This window comes from Amblyomma mixtum, chromosome 3 (assembly GCF_055824585.1).
Source record: "Amblyomma mixtum isolate Tamu chromosome 3, ASM5582458v1, whole genome shotgun sequence".
Classification (NCBI taxonomy): Eukaryota; Metazoa; Arthropoda; class Arachnida; order Ixodida; family Ixodidae; genus Amblyomma; species Amblyomma mixtum.
Window position 1 is genome coordinate 79,012,888 of NC_143014.1, and position 20,171 is coordinate 79,033,058.

The following is a 20,171-nucleotide window of genomic DNA, read 5'->3' on the forward strand; positions in this document are numbered from 1 at the left end:
AGGCAGATACATGCAGCAAGGGAACGTGCGGGGAGAATCTATTGGCAATAACGCCTGTGTACGCGTTAGCGATCGACACGGTTTGGTTGCGGAACAGTATTTTCTTCAGGAATACGCGCGCAACGAAGAGATGCGTCGAAGCCCCACCATTCATTACTAAGGGTAGCACGCGTAATAGGCCTATACAGCGCGGGCCACAGAGCGGCGGCACTGAATATCGCGTTCCCTCTCCACCGCCGCGCTCTCTCACTCCTGCTGCCGGCGGGCATGTGCGCCAACGCAAGCCCTCGGACGAGCCCGGTGGAGTAGCAGCGCCGCCGGGGGCGTCTCCTGCCGGCCCCGTCTGTGCTCGCACCCCGCGGGCGGGCAAAGAGGCCGATGCCTAATTAACGCCCGGGGTCCCGGCCGAAGGCACAGCGGACCCCCAGGCAGTCCTCGAGGGCGTGAGCGAGCCTCAATCAGCGGCACGCTGCCGCAGGCCAAGGGGGCGCCCGCGTTCGCTCCGCCACTGCAGGCCGCTCTGGGCCGGCGTCTGTCCATGGTGCCATCGCCGACGACCAGCACGAGGCTCTCGCGACTATCAGAAATGGGAGTCGTGCGCGAGCTGCCTTTCATATGATTTGTCTGTTCTTCACTCCTCTTCCTCCCAGCCTCGCTGCATTCCTTCATTTTGCCGTAGCTTTCATCGACCATATTTGCATGGTGGAGGTGAAGAACGCTTCCTCGACCTTCACATACTGGTATTATCGATCACGAAAAAAAAGACTGCGAAAGTCTCAATTTATACGCAGCTAATATACACAAAGTGGAATAATAAGATGTAGTCTCTACTTGCGTGTCCGGGCGCATTAGAGTTTCCCATTATGCGCTGCGCTCCAAGGTCGCTCGAAAACTTTCTTGCGGAGTCCGTGTTTTCAAGGCTTATTTGCTGCCCCGTGTACTTTGGTGTAGCGTAAGGCCGCTCACACATTACGCTATGTTTTCAGGGAGAGAGAGACAAAATAAAGTAAAGACAGCAATATTAGACAGACACGGTGATCGCTTGGCTAGGCATAGGGAGACAGATAAAGGGCGTTTAGGGAAGGAGAGAGAGTAGGATCGAATTAGATTCCGTGGTGTCCACTCAGAGTGAACATTGTTACAGGTTTGTTGTGGTCAGTATAAACACCGTCCACAGTGCGCCATAGAGCGGTGGTCAAGCCTGTGGGTTTCGATCAACTGAATAGCGTTTTGATGGCGTTCTGTCCTGATGAAAGTTGAGGTCACGGTCCTAGATTCATCGCCTCCGCTAGGGTACGGGAGTCCAAATGGCGCAGTGTAGCTCCGAGGGACTCTCCTCATTGTGAAAGCGGGAACAGTGGAAAAAAATGGCGAAAGAAGACCTGCTTGTCGCTCTCGATAAATTGTATGTAGGTCGGCGCCTGTCCTGTTAGCTGCTATGTTCATCCCCCCCCTCTTTTCGCGTTGCTCCGTCTAGCCATGCAACAAGACCAACAAGCCAAACCACAACTCAAGGTGTGCAATGGTTTCCTCGCACGTGCAGTGATCGCACCCTGCAGAGCCAGCCGTGCCAATTAAGAACCCGCGTTCGTAAAGGTCACTCCCAACTGCAAGTGACGCAACTGTGCTGCTTCGCAGAGGGAGAGGCGGGCGGTAACCGAAGGTGCAGTAAGTGATAAAGGTTGTACAGGGGACGGTCTCAGTTTCCTGAACCGCGCCATGAAGTCAAAGCCGCATGACGGGAAAGTAACCGAAGCTGCTTTGCAGATTCGGGTCTTGCCAGGGAAATGTAGACATGTACCTTAGTGCTTTCTCATGAGGAGATCGAGCCGCTGTGTCAGTAAGGTCATGACAGATAATGCTATTGTGAGCTGGCAGCCTCTGAGAAGTGATGCTGCAGCCTTTTTCGAATGGACGATAATGAATATGTCTGACCTCTGCGACCAATTTTTCGTGATCTCCACGGAGGAACGCTGATTGCGTGGATTGCAGGGCAAGTTTAGCATTACAGTATACAACCCATTTTTGGGAAGCCTTCTCTCGTATAATCTAGTTGCTCGACGCGCGGTGAGTTCAAACCCAGTGGACGTCGTCATGCGTGAAATTTGAAGCTTAACCGTCATCTCTCTTGCCAGTAAGGTTACGGCACCTGTCGAGGTGCACGGGGGGCGAAATCGAGCCACTCATGAGTATGTGAGTACAATCAGTGTTCTCGGCATGAAAAAAAAGGGCAGTGTAATCTGCTTCAGGGCAAAAGATTAAAGGTCGGCCTTCTTCGTAGTCACCAGAGTGGTGAAACACATATGAGGCTCGCGCAGACGCCAATGCAGAAACAAAGGTCTTGCCGCCGGCGTGGACTGTGATGGGACGGCGGCGCTCATCAGCCTGCTAAATCTTTGAAAAGCACAATGCTGTCTCAGTTCCGGCAAGGAAGCCAGATAGCGCCTGGGTATCCGGGAAATACGTCGTATATACCCTTAGCACATCAACGGCTTTGTACGTCGACAACGGGTGTGCCTTAGCTATGGAACTGCGCACCGGTCCCATGCACGTGCGAATAGCCTGGCCTTGTACGATCTACAGAGCGTGGAAGTCGGTCTCGCGCGTATCTTTTCAGAATACAGGCACACTATATCGCAGAAATCCCAAGATAAGTATGTATAACTTCAGCATAGACATCACTCACGCCCCCCCCCCCCTCCTCCCCCCCCTTACAGTCCTCGATTTTCCACCAAAGCATTTTCGTATAGGTAAAGGATAGAATCAAGCTTAGTGAATATTCTAGAGAGCTGGGACACTGATTAGCCGTCGATAAACACCTCATACGATGTCGTTAGCTTGCACGTAAACGCCACAATCACGCACTTTCGCTAAGACCTAGCTTGTGGTCGGCTGTAGGAAAACGCCAAGATTACTGCACGCACCCACCCTGAGACGCGTCACAGCGGAAGCTCATATGCAGATGTCTTCGGCGAACACGGATATAGACGGACTATACGCGGTAGAGGCTCAGGAAAACAGGCGGTCGCTTGAGACAGTGGCAGTCCTAAAGGGAGGGGAGGGAGGGGGGGGGGGGGGGGGGGGTCGACGGTGCTTTAATAATGGCAAGCTGGATCGGTTCTTCAGATCGGTTACACTTGCATACGATGAATAATCGAAATGAACAAATCTAATGGCGTGATTTTGACAGTTTCTATGCTCTCAGGAAGGTATGCCTCATGTGGGTTCCAAATGGCGGCTGCCTATTCTAATTTTGGGCGCATTAATGTGGTGTAGGCTAGTAATTTTGCATGTGCTGGGGCATACTTCATTGAGCGTTGAAGATAGCCAAGGGATCGGCTGGATGCTGCAGTGATGTGGTTGATGTGCGTTGACCACATAAGATCGTCAGGCAGGTGCAATCCAAGATATTTGTATGCTTTAGTAGCATGCAAACGAGAACCGCAGATAAAGTAGCTATATGGTATTAAGTTGGAGCGTCTATGGAAATGCATGACCTTACACTTATCGATATCGAAAGACATTTGCCATTTTTCACACTATAGTTTTCTATTGCTAGTAAGTCACGTTGTAAGATACTGTCTCACAACAGTATTAGTTGCTCAGGTTAGTAGTTATACGAGTGCAATTCGTACGTGACTGTCGAGGTATCGTAGTCCTGCCGTGCCCTCACGTTACTTTTGCGTTTCATGACTGGCACTATCTGTCAATATGAAATATTGTGAGATAAATATGTGACGTTCCGTGCGTGAGCTACCAGGGCCCATATCTTCGGCGGAATCTTCTCTGTGCTCAACCGTCCTACTCCCTTGTCTCCCCTTAAACGGTCCGCGTTCGGCGGCGCCGCCTAGACGGAGCCCCCAGCGGCGGCAAAGCCACTGAAGGGGTACGGTCCGCGTTCGGCGGCGCCGCGTTGACGGAGCCCCCAGCGGCGGCAAGCCACTGAAGGGGTACAATGGTACAAAGGCGCCGGCGGGAGGGAAAGCCAGCCCAATTAGGCTGCCTGGCCGTACAAGGACACAGGAGAGGCTGACAACCCGACAAGAGAAGAAAGCTGCCAGCGGGAGACAAACGACATTCCAACGAGGGAGGTCGGGGGTGCCGCGGCGCCGCCGTGGAAAGGAGGAAGAAAGAAACCATCCAGCCTGGGAGACAGGAGATCGGGCGTGGCCGGCGGAGCACATATAGCTGGCCAGTGCGGACGAAAGACGCTCGGGACGACATCGTACACAAAAAAGGGTCCTTCAGCACCGAAGCCGGACGGCGCGCAGCTTCTGCCAGCAACCGACGGATCGCAACTCCGGAGCCCCTCCATCGCCCCCATGACGGCGTCGCCACGTAAGCTCGGACACCCGAGCCTCTGATGTACCATGTATAATTATTGATTACATCATTTTGTTTAAACTGAGCCATACGGTGTCTTCTTGCCTCTCCGTCCCGTGTGGACCTGCGCATTATGTGGGGTCGTCACACTGGTGTCAGAAGTGGGGTCTCAAAAGCAAATGTCCTCTGAATGCTGCGACATTCATGACTTCAAAATTGTAATGAAAGGGGAATCACGGGACTGATTGTGGGACTTTGACCCCCATTTGAGAGGCTTGAGGCACCGGAGGGCTGGAGCGGAAAAAAAATGTCTGTAACTGACGGAGCTCCCACTCCACAGCCGTCGCTCGGAGCAAGCATGCTGGCATTAGGAAGCGTCATTCCGACGTTTACGGGGGATAAGACAGGGGTTCCAATCTGCGATTTCTTTTCCATGCTAGAAGAGATTGGGAAAATGGGGGGATGGTCCGATGCTCAAATGCTGGGAATGGCGAGGTGTAAGATGGCAGGAGCTGCTCATGATTTTGCTTGGCGAGACGAAAAAGTAAAATCCACAAAATCATTTGCGGAATTTAAGAAGCTCGCGTTCGAGCATTTCGACACTGAACCACGTCATGTGCGGGTACAGAGGTTCCGTGACGCCGGACAGATGGTAGGGGAGGACGTGCGAACGTTTGCGTCGCGGCTTCAGCGCCTAGCGCGCGATACGCTGAGTAGGGAGGAGGAAGGAGACCAGCTAAAGAAGAAATACGCGGAGGATCTACTTAACGAGGAAATGACCGCTTTGTTTGTGGCTGGTCTGCAAGACCCCGTGCGCCGGTTCGTGCTCTCGCGCAAGCCGAGCAATTTCGACCAAGCCGTGGCGGCCGCATTGGATGAGGAACGAAATGAGGCGCTAACGGCGGCCGCAGCGAGAGTACGCGTCATAGAGAGAGCGGTGCCCAACCCTGAGGTTGCTCTCTTGACAGAGCGGTTAGATCGCTTAGAGCAGCTGCTATCTCAGCAGGTGGAACGCCAGGTTGAAGCGGGCGCTCAACGGCGCCCATTCGCTGGAAACCGGAGACCGCCACAAAGCTACAGGCGCGGTATGCGAGATTTCGAAGAAATCGCGTGCTTCGCGTGCCAGGGTCGCGGACACATCGCAAGGTTCTGCCCAAACGTGCGCCGTGGGGAGCCACAAAGAGAAGCAGGCGAGACACGCCCTAAGCAAGCCTACAGCGAGGCTCCAGATACAGGGACAAAAAACTAGGTTGTCCTCCCCATCCTGATGAGTGTGGGGAGGGAGCAGTGGGTAATGAGGTGGTGGTGGTTTGTGTGGCCGACGAGGCATGCCCTGTTGTGCGTTGCAAGTTAAATGGTTGTTGCATGGAATTGTTGATAGACACGGGGTCAAAGGTGACCTTGCTTAAGGAAAGCAGCTTTAACACGCTTCGAAGGAAAGGGGATCGCGAGGTGTTGGAAGCGTCTGGTGGTATGGCAACCAAATTTGTAGGCATAACGGGGGATCCTCTTGGCATAAGTGGGCTCTACCGGTTACACTTCACTCTCGGCGGAATTGCATTGGAGCACCCCTGCTACGTATGCCCGGACACGGTGTCTCTGCCAAACGGAGTGTCAGGTATATTAGGGCAGGATTTTTTGAGAAAAGGGAAGGTAGTAGTCTCATTCTCTGAGGAAGAAGTTAATGCGGGGGGCTCAAAAGTTCCGTTTTTGAACAGGAGCAGGGCTGAGATTCGCAGTACCGATATCGACACACGTCCAACAGTGGGATCATTAGAGAAGGTATATTCGCGGGTTGCCGTGAAGCTGGTCGATGAGGCGGTCGTCCTTCCGTGGTCGGAGCACATTTTGTACGCTTAGGTGCCTGCAGATGTAGAGAGCGGCGCCGTGGGAGTGCTTGAACCGGTCGACTCTCTTAGTAATGGCCTGAAGGCAGCCGCGTGCCTCGTGACTGTTAATGACGCCCACAGAGTGCCTCTACGGGTGGTTAACTGTAGCCAGCAGCCACTGAGCCTTCCCGGGAACAAAACATTGACTTTCTTCACCTCTGCGATAGAGAAACGTGAGCCCACCGATACGGTACTCGCAACTGTAGAGCATGCTAGTCCTTCGGCTCCTCCAAATGCGTTGTTCGATCTTTCCCACGTAAAATCCAGGGAGAAGGAGGCTCTAGCTGGTTTGCTGAACGACTACTCAGAGGTATTCGCCGCGTCCAACCTGGATTTGGGCTGCTGTGGCGTTATAAAGCACAGGATAGAAACCGGCACTTCATCGCCCGTTTACCAACGTGCGTACAGGATTCCTTACTCCCAACGTGAGGAGATGGAGCGGCAGGTGCAGGACCTTATTGATCGCGGCATTGTCGAACACTCAAAGTCACCATGGGGAGCACCGGCACTATTGGTGGAAAAGCCAGATGGCTCGTATCGATTGGTGGTGGACTACCGCAAACTAAATGCCGTAACTCGCATCGATCCATACCCCATTCCCAATATACAGGAGACGCTTTCTCAGCTGGGCTCTGCCAGGTACTTCACGGTAGTGGACATGGCGGCGGGATTCTGGCAGATAGCAATGGATCCGGCAGATGCTGAGAAAACGGCATTCAACACGCCCTCAGGGCACTATGAATGGAAAAGAATGCCGATGGGTCTGGTCAACAGCCCTGCTGTCTGGCAGAGAACCGCTGATGTTATCCTGGCGGGTCTTCTGGGCAAGCTGTGCTTCGTGTATATGGATGACATAATCATATACAGTGACAGTTTTGAGAAACACTTGCGCGATATTGAGCAGGTTTTGGTGCGACTAAGAGGAGCTGGTCTCAAGCTGAAGCCTTCTAAGTGCCAATTCCTCAAAAACGAGGTGAAATACCTCGGGCACGTTGTTTCAGCTGACGGCGTGCGACCGGACCCTGAGAAACTAAGGTGTGTCTCGGATTTTCCATCCCCGACTAGTGTCCGCCAGGTCCGGCAGTTTCTCGGCCTGATCGGTTACTACCGAAGGCACATAGAGGAGTTCGCCAAGCTCGCTAAGCCGCTCACTGCCTTAACAGCCAAAAATGTCGCCTTTCGCTGGTGCAAAAACGAGGAGGATGCTTTTGGGGCCCTGAAGAGGAAGCTAATGAGTGCACCGCTGTTGCGCCACCCGGATTTTAATTTGCCCTTCGTTTTGGCCACAGATGCGTCAAAGTTCGCAGTTGGTGCTGTGTTATCTCAGGTTATCGAGGGCAAAGAACATCCCGTGGCTTTTGCTAGCCGACAGCTGAGCCCCACAGAGCAGAACTACGGAGCTACAGAAAGGGAGTGCCTCGCCGTTGTCTGGGCAGTAAAGCACTTCAGATGCTACCTTTACGGCCGCCAATTCAAGCTAGTCACAGACTGCCATCCTCTGAAATGGGTGATGAGTGTCAGGGACCCTAGCACGCGACTCGCTAGATGGAATCTACAGCTGCAGGAATACTGCTTTGAGGTGGAGCACAAGTCAGGAAAGACACATCTGAATGCTGATGCGCTCAGCCGTACAGCTGCCGTGTCGGCTATAGATGAGTTTGTCCCCGTAGTCGACCCCGCCGAATTGCGCACAGAGCAGTGCAAAGATCCTGACCTGAAGCGAATAATCGAAAGCTTAGAGGGCGCACCATCTCACCCCGAACAGCTAGGTTATTTCATTGGCAAAGAGGGCACCCTGTGTCGGCGCACGAGGCCAACCAGGAAAGGGAGACCAGAGAAAACCGCTTGGGAGAGAGTCGTCATACCTCGGTCGGGGACAGAAAGGGTTCTTCGCGCGTTCCACGATGCGCCGTGCGCCGGTCATTTTGGCGTAGCGAAGACACGCAGGCGCGTCGAGCGTTTGTACTTTTGGAGTGGCATGCGACAGGATGTTAGAGACTACTGTGCGAAGTGTCATTCCTGTCTCGAAAGAAAAACACCCAAGGGACGCAGGCCAGCACCAATTCAGCCGTTCCCTGAGGTTTCGGCTCCTTTCGAGCGGACAGGTATGGATATAATGGGCCCATTGCCCACGACCACTTCTGGAAACAGGTACATTTTAGTATTTGTCGATCACCTTTCAAAATACGCGGAAGCGGTAGCACTCCCAGATCAGAAAGCAGACATGGTTGCAAGAGCATTTGTCGAACAGATCGTGCTCCGACATGGATCTCCGAGGCAACTCTTGACAGATCGGGGAAGGAACTTCGTGTCGCAGCTAATGCGGAGAGTTTGCGAGCTGCTTAAGATCACTAAGAAGCAGACAACACCGTACCATCCGGCTTGCAACGGCGCGGTGGAGCGACTGAACCAAACCGTGGCCGGGTTCCTGTCGCATTTTGTTTCGCGCGACCAGCGGGACTGGGACTTGTGGCTCCCGTATGCAATGTTTGCCTACAATTCCGCAGCACACGAGAGCCGGGCGAATCGCCATTCTTTCTTCTCTACGGCCGAGACCCGGACCAGCCTAGTGAAGTGCCAGAGGGCCCCCGTCGTGTCGCATACGCTTCACTGGACGACTATAAGGTTGAGCTAGAATCGCGCTTGCAAGTGGCGAGGGACATCGCAAAGGAGGCCTTAAAGAAAGCGGCGAAGCGCAGGAAGGAGGTGCACGATCGCGGAGCTAGAGACGCGCCGTTTGATGTGGGGGACAGCGTGTACATCGAAAACTGCCAAAGACAGATTGGGTTGGCTCGTAAGTTCCAGACGAGGTGGAGAGGACCGTGCGAGGTTGTCGAGAAGCTTTCTCCGGTAAACTTCAGGGTCCGAGACGTGAACCGCCGCTTGATAAGGATGCACGCAAATCGCCTCAAGTCGGCACCGGTTCAGTATTCACGAAATGAGGAGGGGGAAAGCGCAGATTTTGATGGGGACCGAAGTGAAGCGGAGCGCGCAGATTGTTCGCAAGAAACGCCCTCTCCTGCATTTGTTCGCAAGCGCCAGAGGTTACGGCAGGAATGCCACCGGATTTACTTCATGCATTGCTGGAGGAAGGAGCGCGCGAGGTTGCCGCGCAGATAACGCCAAGAGAGGCTCCTGCCACGAGCCCTCGCGAGTCTCAAAGCAGACAAGGGGTCACAGAATTACTTGGTACGACTCATGAACGCCGATATCCGCTTCGAAATCGGAAAGCTAAGTCGGACTAATGGCGTAAACAGAGCGGAGTTGGGGACTGGTTAAGACTGTGTAATGCTGCAGCTCATAACATTGCTATGTGCTTATGTGTTAAAATATCGGAGTTGCTAGTTAAGCCTTTCTGTCATTAAGTAACACTTTTACACAGGATGCAGAACATGCCCGACTTCCTTTCGTTATCTATATATTTTTTGTCTGTGCCGTGATTGTGCTGGAAGTGGGAGCTCCTTTGTAACTGTGGTAAATTTATTTCGTCCAGTTTGGACTAGCAAGGAGAGGCTTGGGTGCTGAGTTTCATGTTTGTCTGTGAAAGAAGATCAGTGCTGCCCCTGGAGACGCCAGTTATGACAGCTGCGGCATATGGTGCAGTGCAGTGGTGTTGTGTGCAGCGAAAAGTGTTTTGTCCGACGGAATGTGCGAGGCGATTCAGAAAAAGAAGGGGAGCTGCCTGGACTCAAATGTTCGGAGAACATTCTTCTGGAGGGTGAGCGAGTGTGACGTTCCGTGCGTGAGCTACCAGGGCCCATATCTTCGGCGGAATCTTCTCTGTGCTCAACCGTCCTACTCCCTTGTCTCCCCTTAAACGGTCCGCGTTCGGCGGCGCCGCCTAGACGAAGCCCCCAGCGGCGGCAAAGCCACTGAAGGGGTACGGTCCGCGTTCGGCGGCGCCGCGTTGACGGAGCCCCCAGCGGCGGCAAGCCACTGAAGGGGTACAATGGTACAAAGGCGCCGGCGGGAGGTAAAGCCAGCCCAATTAGGCTGCCTGGCCGTACAAGGACACAGGAGAGGCTGACAACCCGACAAGAGAAGAAAGCTGCCGGCGGGAGACAAACGACATTCCAACGAGGGAGGTCGGGAGCAGATATAGCTGGGGAGTGCGGACGAAACGCACGCTCAGGACGAGATCGGACACCAAAAAGGGTCCTTCAGCGCCGAAGCCGGACGGCGCGCAGCTTCTGCCAGCAACCGACGGATCGCAACTCCGGAGCCCCTCCATCGCCCCCATGACGGCGTCGCCACGTAAGCTCGGACACCCCAGCCTCTGATGTACCATGTATAATTATTGATTACATCATTTTGTTTAAACTGAGCCATACGGTGTCTTCTTGCCTCTCCGTCCCGTGTGGACCTGCGCATTATGTGGGGTCGTCACAAATATATCTGTTTTGTTTGTGTGTTTTATGGGGGTTTAATGTCCCAAAGTGACTCAGGCTATGAGGGACGCCGTAGTGGAGGGCTCCGGAAATTACGACCACCCGGGGCTCTTAACGTGCACTGACATCGCACAGTACAGTACGCGGGCCGCTAGAATTTTTTCTCGATCGAAATTCGACCGCCGCATAAATATATATGAATTATATAAGTTAATGATTACGTGAGCAATATTCACATGTAAATCTTAAATAGATATGAATTACATATGAATATTGTTCACGTAACCATCAGCATTCAAAGCATAAGATATGGCATAACATCTTATCGTTCGCCATTGGTTTTTCAAAGTGCACAAAAATTGTTGTACAAATATAGTAATAAAAAGTTGTTTATATTTTTTTTCTTTTTTTGGGGTATACGAAAGCCCGTCCGCTTTTGCTCTTTAGAGTCCAAATTAGTGGTCGTTACCTGTGATCATCATTCAATGCGATGAACGTATCGCGCGGTGGCGTTAATACGAGTGACCAAAAAACGTGCTACCAGCAAGGGTGAAAGGAAGAACTTTTTTTTTGTCTGCAGAGTGCAAAATATAGGCTCTCAAGACACTGATACAGCAACGAATAACGTAATATCAAAGGCTGGCTCAGTCGTAGGCTCCATATATAGTGCGTCACGTTGAAAGCGTAAGCGCACGCTGTTTTCAATATAACTCCGAACAGTGCAGGAAGGAACGCAACAAGAAAAAAAACAAGTGACAAGCATGCGATGTACCAGTGTACAAGATAAAAAAAGAAGACAGCGCAGTCTCTCGATCTTCAGCCACCTCATCATGTGTGTTTACAACATTCAAACGTTTAGCTGGATTAGAAAGATGTGTATGCTCGCAGGTTTTGAAGCTACCTAGCTCATTATTCCAGTAATATGTGCCCCGGAGTGCAGTTTTGCACAACGCTGTGGTCTGTACCAAGGATTAGGAGCACTAAGACAGTAAAACGGACAGCTGTCGCTCTGAGACTTGTAGTTTCCCAAGCGGTTTGATACGGCCAATGCGCTGTATATGTCAAGGCTCAGAATACGTTGGCACTCCCAACAGGCCTGAAAGGTCCTTCTCAACAACGTTGTTGTCCCGTGCGAGCATGTAGATGCTGCTGCTACATTTACACGCAATGGAAAGAACAAGAAACAACTGTGGCTGCACATATCACGCCACATAAGTTGAGTAGTTGAGTAGTTAATGTAAGGGATAGGGAGTCTAAGGTCCGTGGTTCGAATCCTCGTGAAAGCAGGCAATTTTTTCTTTTTTTTTCGTTTCTGCTCCACTTTTTTTATTTTGGCTCTTATTTCGCATTACTGATCCCCATATTTGAATGAGGTTTTGCAACGGCAGGTAGGACACGAGAGAGTCAAGAAAAAATCATCAGAAAAGCATACATTAAGAACACACTAGAGCCACGGTGGCCAATTCGTTTTTGAAAGCCATTAGGAATTCATTAGGAAAATCACTAGAAAGTCATGAGAAAGGCATAAGATCCAAATGTCAAAAGTCATTACATTTTTTCTTAAGGTGTTTTCTCTCCAGAGGCAGTAAATGTCGCTACCTTGCAGTTACTACGTACAGTTACTACCTAGGTAGTCATATATGTGACAGTTGTTGCTACCCCAAAATGTAGTAACCTCAACTACCTTTTTTTTTAGAGTGCGGCTGTTTTCAACTGCGCGGTGAAAAAACGGAAAAACCAGGCAAATGTTCAAGAGAAGTCTCTTTGTACAACCAAAACAAGTCACATGTAATTGCCCTTGGAATACTGGTCGACCAATCCCACCTTAGTGTTGCTGATGTGCATGCCGCAGGAGACACCCGGTTTCGATCCCGAGCGTTGCGCATGGGCGCGCCCATGCGTGATTAGGCTTCAAAGTCAACAAGCAGGCAGGGCCTTCGTCTCTCTCTCTCTTTCTCTCTCCCTCTCTACGCCAGCGCCCATTGTGCCTCGTAGACCTTCAAGCAACGTTTGTATCGCAGGCAGGGCGAGTTACAGAAACTGGCGAATCTAAAGACACTATATTCAAGCCGGCTCACGATGTCGAAAAAAGATGTCGCGGGCCGTCTTATTTTGAGAATATATTTCTAGAACAACAAAAAAAATGGTATATGGTATACTGTGTATGGGTTTTAACGACCCAAAGTGACATGAGCTATTAGTAGGCCGTGTACTCTCCGATTTTAACCGAAAGACACAGATAAACACCCACCAGAAAAAATAAATATGGAATCGGGTAAAACCCAAACGCATCGGTTTCCGGGAATGTTGAGGCCAGCCGATGAATGATTTCGCGGAGATATTTTCCTGCTCCTTTCCCTTACAAAAAAATTTATGGTGCTTCTGCAGAATTTTTGTTGCTCAATCGCATCACACACAACGTACATTCTGTGGTGTTCGTGATGATGTTTGTGTGGAGCCCTTGTCGAGGCCCTCCAGAAAATTCGCCGCCGATTGTCTAATGTGCATGTGTTGAATTAATGTGTGATGAGGATATGATGTATCCTGTGATGGATTTATGGTGAAGACTTGTGATGATGTTTTGTGGAATGTTTCCAGAAAATTTGCCGCCGATTGTCTGATGTGCGCGTGATGACTAATTATCTGATGAGGATATGATGAATCCTTTTAAGGGATTTCTGGTGATGATGTTTTGTGGGAAGTTTCAAGGTAATTTGATGCCGATTTTGTGATGTGGATGTTATGGAGTTTGTGATGTGAATGTGATGTCCGATTTCGTGGTGTGGATGTGATGTCTGACTTTGTGATGTGGATTTGATGCTTGATTTCTTGATGTGGATGTGATTTCCGATTTCCTGAGGTGGATGTGATGTCAGATTTTGTGATGTGGATGTGATGTCAGATTTTTTGATGTGGTTCGATGCCTGATTTCTTGATGTGGACGTGATGTCCGATTTTGTGATGTGGATGCGATGTCAGATTTTGTGATGTGGTGCGATGCCTGATTTCCTGATGTGGACGTGATGTCTGAGTTTTTGATCTGGATGTGATGTCCGATTTTGTGATGCGGATGTGATGTCAAATGTTGTAATGCGGATGTAATGTCTGACTTTTGATGAGATTAGCGATGACAGAAATAATTTTAGAAACATTGTCACCATATGATTTTATCATGCAAGAAGCGCATAACGGTGGTAAACACCCAAAGAATAGATGAATGCTGCTGGCAACAAGTACACTGATCAGGTATAGCTTTTAAGTATTAATTTATTTCAAAATGGTTACATCAATCAATTGCCTTGTCATTTTATTTCCCTGGACACCATTGATGAAAGGCTTGTCCTTATCTGTTGTACCGCCACCCCAGGAAATTTGGAGCATGTGTAGCCTAAAAAAACAAAAGAAAAACAAAGTGTAGAGCACCTGTAGCATGCGCATGCTCTGAATTCAATTTCAAGGGATCAGGTCCTTGCATCGGACTCTGATTGTGGTTCAAGAACATAAGCAACATTTATGGAACGAGGTAATCGTAAAAAAAGAGTGGAAGCAGCAAAATGCGCATTTTACCCGTCATTACCATTTCATCCATTTAAGAGGAACACAAGGGAAACATAAAAACCTAATTTGATAAAAAAGCGCTTGGAGGAGGACGAGTGCAGAACCGCATAGGATATTAAGTACCTGCATCGACCCATCTTCATAAGAGCTTTAGTGCTAAGATGCTCACTGCTGCTATAGAGGAGGGAATATCTCTGGCACCTGTGCATCCACAGTCTTAGTTCGGCGAGGGTAAGAGAACATGCATTGCTCGAAGCGTAGCCGTACGTTCCAAGAAAAAAATTAAAGGTGCAGTGAAGAGGAATCTGAACTCGTCTTTTTGCCGCGGGAACTCAATCTACACGTTCCGAGCATACTTAGAAACTTCGACTTATTGCCCTGTGCGGCCGATTCCCCTAATTAAATCGAATTGACGTGCGGCTCCCGCCTTTATTTTTTGAATTCTCCCCGTACGGTGGGCGGAGTCGACCAACGCGTGGAGTGCCTTTCAGCCAGCTCCGTGGAGGCTTTGCTTTCGCTTTATTTTGTTTTTAGGTTTCCGTGAACAAATAGTTTCATTCGCAGATGATATGGCCGCAAAATAAGCCCGCGGAAATAAAAATACGAGTGGGCTGTTTGCTTCTACGGATTACTACGTATTACTCCGCCGATGGCAGAGCGGCAAGCCGCCACGGGACTGGGTGAAAGGCACTCCCCGCGTTGGCCGACTCCGCCCACCGTACCGGAAGAATTAAAAAAAAAAGGCGGGAGCCGGACGTTAATTCGATTTAATTAGGAAAATCGGCCACGCAGGGCAATAAACCGAAGTTTCTAAGAATGCTCGGAACGTGTATATCGAGTTCCCGCGGCAAAAAGACGAGTTCAGATTGCTCTTCCCTTGCACCTTTAAGTATTCTGAATTTGGTCACAGTGCATTTCACTGCACGTTATAATCACGGCATCAAAGAGATGACATTTGAATTTATCTCAGAAGGACAAAACGTTGTTTAGGGTCCTGTTTTCTCCTTGAAACCTTTTTTCTCAACGTAATTAAACTTTCTAAAACGAATTGTGCGTACTTTTTGTGGATCGATATGGATCCTTCCCTGAAGACTTTTCCCAGCCTTCCAGAAGGAAAGAATTAATTGTCTTCGTATTGCATGCTCCACAGTAGAGATTTTCTGACGTTCCGGTTATCACTAAATACAGCACGATATGCTGCAGGTTGTAACATTTCACGTGCTTTGGAGAACCTTCTGTATACAAAGAAATCTTAGAGTATCATTTACTCACAATCTTTAAATTGATTTCTTTAAGAGGTAAGTAAGTAAAATGCCCAAATACATATTTTCGTTATGTAAGAGTAAACTCTGAGACTCCTTTGCAATGCTCCTGCCGCGAGTCGAGGCTGAAATGATGAAATGCACAGACATACCGATAATGGCGCCAACTCGGTCCGAATCAAGAGCTTCTTTTTTTTCTGCGTCTTTGTTGGCATTGCTGCCTTTGCCAGTGAGCGACTTGCCACGGAGTTCATCCACTGTGAATACACTACGCAGGAGGTGGCGGGCGAACTTGCAGGGTTGGCCTCGGCAGTGAGCCAGCAAACGGTCGATGACCGTTTGGTCCACGCAAATCCCGTTGCCGATTTCCACCTGCGAAATAAAGTTTCAAACAATACCTTGATAAGCAAGTTAGCATACTTGCAAAAAGGGACATCAAATGTGAACCTTACTCCTTCAGCTAGGTCGTTATTTAGAGCGACCATTAAAGGTTCTTCTTTGCTCAACAAGGTGGAGGTACGAGCAAATGTGTGCTTCCTTCTCATGACAGAAAAACTAAGGAGAGTAACCAAGAACACCAGTGAGACAGAGCAGCCATGTTGTACGCACACGGCAACAACCCAGCGTGGGCAGTATCGGAAGTCACGCTACCTGTAGCTTATTACTTGCAGGTCGCCAGCCGTTGCTGAAATTCTCGACGTTTCACGCTATGAGAGACGTTGTAGAGGAGGTTTCCGAAATTTCACTAACATAGGATTCTTTAACGTGCACGACACCGCACAGAACAGTGGGGCCTTGGGCTTCGCTTTCATCGAAGCGCGGTCGGGATCGAACCCGCGTACTGGTCAGCCCGAGGACTTCGGGTCGGGTTCTGGCCGCGGTGGCCGCGTTTTGATAGAGGATACAACTTAAGTCGCAGTGGAGCTCCGACCAGATTGAGGACCGCCGCACAAAATTTGTCTACGACAAAAAAGAAAGGAATGTAGACACCTGACTTTTGGTGGATGTTTTTTCTTGGTAATGAGGCGTAAAGCATTATTATACATGGATTACCGCGTGGTATCCTAACACAACCGATAAATAATTTGCAATCGAATTTCTTTCTCGTGCTGTTTCGGTATCGGTTTCAACAGCTGAACGATGGCTGTGACCTCAAAGAGAAGTTACAGGTCACGTGAGGCATGAAAAGATAAAATTTAATCGGTGCTTCTCCATACGTTGTCTTCAAGGCTCGAAGAAGGTTAGCTTCAGTACTGTAGTAAATTAAAGTGACGAAACAGTGATTATATCGCAGTTTTTCCAAGTCTCAGGTGACCTCTAACCACACTTTGACGTCACAGCCATCATTCGGCTGTTGTACGCATCATTACAAAGAAGAAAACATGCCACCAAAATTAGGTGTCTATAGCCCTTTAATGCTCTTTTTTACTTAAGCAAGAAGGTAATTACAATAAACAAATTGCGTGCTCTAAGATTTTGATACCTTGCTTTTTTAATTCACTAAAACATTAAAACATTTATTTATTTTACTGTTGTGATTGGCCAGTTTTGGAATACAAGATGCCGTGCACCGTGGCCGAGTGTTAAGAACTGCTGTTCGTTTTAAGGTCTATCCGACTAGCGGTAGTCGAAATTAATTCCGAGTACTCCACTACGACGTCCCTAATAGGAAACGTCGCTTTGTTAGGTAAACCCCGAGGTATCATATGCCATTAAATTTACTACTCACTAAAACTCCCACTGCTGGTTCGTTCGTCCACAAGGATTGCAGTTTCCCAGTACACAGCATGTAAAGTAGGCCCTTCTAACTTCAAAGCAGTATGAAATTATCTCAAAAAATGTTGCGATACATATTCCAATAAACTTGAATCCACAATGCGAGAAAAAAATTAACCATTTACCTTTGGGACCGCAACAGTATCTGGCTCACTTCTTTGCGTCAGAATTTTTTCTAGTTTTTTGACCATCTTGTATGATTCTGCAAAAAGAGAAACGATCATAAAACATGTTTTGGGAGGTCTGATAAATCAGCCTATAAAGCCATTCAATACGCAGCGCACATTAGATCACGATAAGTTGCAGAGTTCTAAAATGTTTTCTGGTCAATGAATACAAGCAAGAAAAAGTAAATAAATGCAACCAAAATGGTTTAAAAAGCCAACCAGCGATTTTTGACTCATATTTCCTTTATTCTACAAGAAGAGACTGCTTGGTTAAGAAGTTCGATTATTGCATCGTCGCCATATTGTATCCACAGGGGCACGCCCACGGTGTGAAAATTGCCAATACAAAATACTTCATGGTCAAAAGTGTACCCAACATGTACAAAATTGAAATCTTATAAAGAGGGTGACATGAAATGGCTAAAGGCTGCGGCGGATTACTAGCTTGCGCCTTAAACACACAAGATTTATTACAGCCCAATGAAGACGATTTCGATAAAGTACTCAACAGTAGACGTTTATGCCACTTGATCAGTGCTACTGCAAATCACGGCAGCAATCATGTTGGAAAGGAATGCGCGGAATGTACGAGATCCCTACAGTGTTTCCTAGGCTGCTAAAAAAATTGTTCATTCGGTGATGTTGCCGGCAGTGATGTAGGCACTGCATCCTCTAGGGTGGGAAGAGAGTAAGCTTAAATATGCTAGCCGTCTAAAATAAATCTCTAAAATGTCATTGTGCTCTAAATTTATTTTGAACTCTGGTTAGCTACACACAAAACCACAAGCCACAAAATTTCAAGGCACAGCAGAAAAGCTTACAAAGAAAAGACATGTGAAGTGACTTACTGTAGTTATTCTCAGCGGAGGCAAGCCTTTCTTCCAACAATTCAATCTGCTGCTCCAGGTTTGGTATGCGCTCTGCCGCGCCACAACTGCAGTCAGCTGATGCCTGCATCGATACGATGTAGTACGATTAGAAGATCAATGAATTAAGAAATTCAAAAGCAATGCCAGCAATTCTTTTTACTCAGCAGCCGGAGATGGGAGAACGGGGAACCACACATACTTTTTGCCTCTTCGGTGGCGGCTCTGTTGTTGGCGGCGGCTCTCTTGTTGTTGGTGGCGTCTCTGTGTTGTCCGGGACGGCACCTACTTCAGACTCCCGGACGAGTCTCGTACGTTGGCGCTCCATTGCGCGCATCGTGCCTGCATTTCATGCGACGCACCAAATCATGACAGAGTACTGGCGTTCATAAATGTGGCCGAAAAGTAAATGATGACACTTACCGAAATCCAGAAGGGTTGCCGGCGCTGGTGGCTGGCCGGCTTCCCATTCCACCATGACTGTTGTTCCTCGTAGCTCATCTATGGCGCTTTCCTTTGTTAAAAGCGCCATACCCGCCTCAGCGTCTATGGCACGTACCGCATAAACGTCCCATTTTTTCTCTTCGTTCCATTTTACTAGAACATGTGTCATTTTGGGGACAACGAGGGTAGCTGGATTGCAACCAAACCGTTCTCACTCTACCTTCCGAAGAGTGGCTCGTGAAAATGCGGCGGACTTTTAGAATGTTAGACAAAATCACGTGACGATGGTGACGTACCGTGTCTGCGTGCGTAAGTGGGGAGGGGGTGATGCGCAGTCCCATGTCAAGAACTATGCAGGGAACTTTACTAGTTTTGTATTTTGTAAATAGTGTGCAAAGCTCTCCCCTGTCCTTTCTTGCTGTCGCTCCCCTCTATACTTCTCCTCACTATCCTCTCCCTTTCTCTTGCCCTTAGATAGCAATTGCCGCGGCCGGAAACACTCTTTTGCTTCAGCTTTTTTTCTATTTTCTTTTAAAAATAAACCACTACCACCACCACTGCAGTACCGGTTCTGGGAGCGCAGAGTGAGCTTTTTTTATTTTTTCATTTCAAAAGAGGTGGTTGGAAGGCGAGTGAGCTTCTCAAGCTGTCCGCTGTAAGAGCAGTGCTATCATCTGTTCGGTCCCGCCGAGGAAGAGTGTGATTTTTCCTGTTTCTTGGAAGAGATATTGGGGGGGGGGGGGGGGCTTATCGATTGTTATAGTATTGTAAAGGGGCGAGCATGGAAGCGAATGCCGAAACGGGTCACCGACGTGCCCTGAGGAGGGCGCGGGAAGGGGCGCCCGTAAAGCGACAGTACACGTTGCTGGCGGGAGTCAAACTGGCTCCTCTCCTTGGAAAGCGAGGGAGCGTTTATTTCCCTTTCCCTTCTTCCCCGAGCGGCTGGGCGCCGCTGAGACGGCGCCTGCGGTGTAGTTCGCGTCCGCTGACTTGGAGAATCGTCACACTCCTCCCTTTGTTATGAAGCCTGCTGCACGGCACTGGTGTCGAGCGGCGCTTGTTTACGCCTCTATAGGCCATAGTAGATAACAGGCTTCCGGACCCGGGAAGACCGACGAAGCTGGGGGTGCAAAGGGGCCGCACTTGACTGCTGTTGCCGCGCCGAGGCTGTTGTAGACGGCTCGGTGCTTAATGAGCAGCGAGGTGGGCACAGCTGTTCCGTGTCCGTTGTCGCTGCCAGTGCAGGAAGAGGCTCCTCGTCGTCGGAGAGAACGCCGGGGGTCCTTCGCGGTCGCACATGGTCCGCGTGTCTGTTTCACAGCGTTCCGTCTTCGAGCTGTATTTGAAGCGACGAAGAACTTGTGGGATGGCGAACCGTTCCGGCAATCCAAGCTGGGCCTGGTCGGAAGTTTCGAACAAAGACCGGCTCGCCGGACGAAGGCAAAGAGCTTTTGCGTGCGTTGTTGTCGCAGCGCATCTTTTGCTTCAATTGCTTGAA

At 49.5% G+C, this 20,171-nt stretch overlaps 1 protein-coding gene across 1 annotated transcript; it reads right to left on the reverse strand.

The window, feature by feature from the left end:
* Positions 1 to 13,849: 13,849 nt before the first annotated feature.
* Positions 13,850 to 19,165, reverse strand: LOC149350723 (uncharacterized). Its single transcript, XM_089579834.1, has 6 exons — positions 18,653 to 19,165; positions 18,432 to 18,571; positions 18,212 to 18,314; positions 17,322 to 17,398; positions 15,573 to 15,792; positions 13,850 to 13,988 (listed from the first exon to the last, which is right to left on the reverse strand). Exons 1-6 carry the CDS (start codon positions 18,840 to 18,842, stop codon positions 13,903 to 13,905), a joined length of 816 nt encoding a protein of 271 aa, XP_089435960.1. The 5' UTR covers positions 18,843 to 19,165; the 3' UTR covers positions 13,850 to 13,902.
* Positions 19,166 to 20,171: the final 1,006 nt, after the last annotated feature.

Excerpts from the sequence above, each read along its gene's own strand:
- LOC149350723 (XM_089579834.1), bottom strand. The coding sequence starts at position 18,842 with ATGACACATGTTCTAGTAAAATGGAACGAAGAGAAAAAATGGGACGTT. Across the intron at positions 18,315-18,431 it reads CGCCACCGAAGAGGCAAAAA|GCATCAGCTGACTGCAGTTG; the intron begins GTATGTGTGGTT and ends GTATCGATGCAG. Across the intron at positions 15,793-17,321 it reads ATACTGTTGCGGTCCCAAAG|GTGGAAATCGGCAACGGGAT; the intron begins GTAAATGGTTAA and ends TTTATTTCGCAG.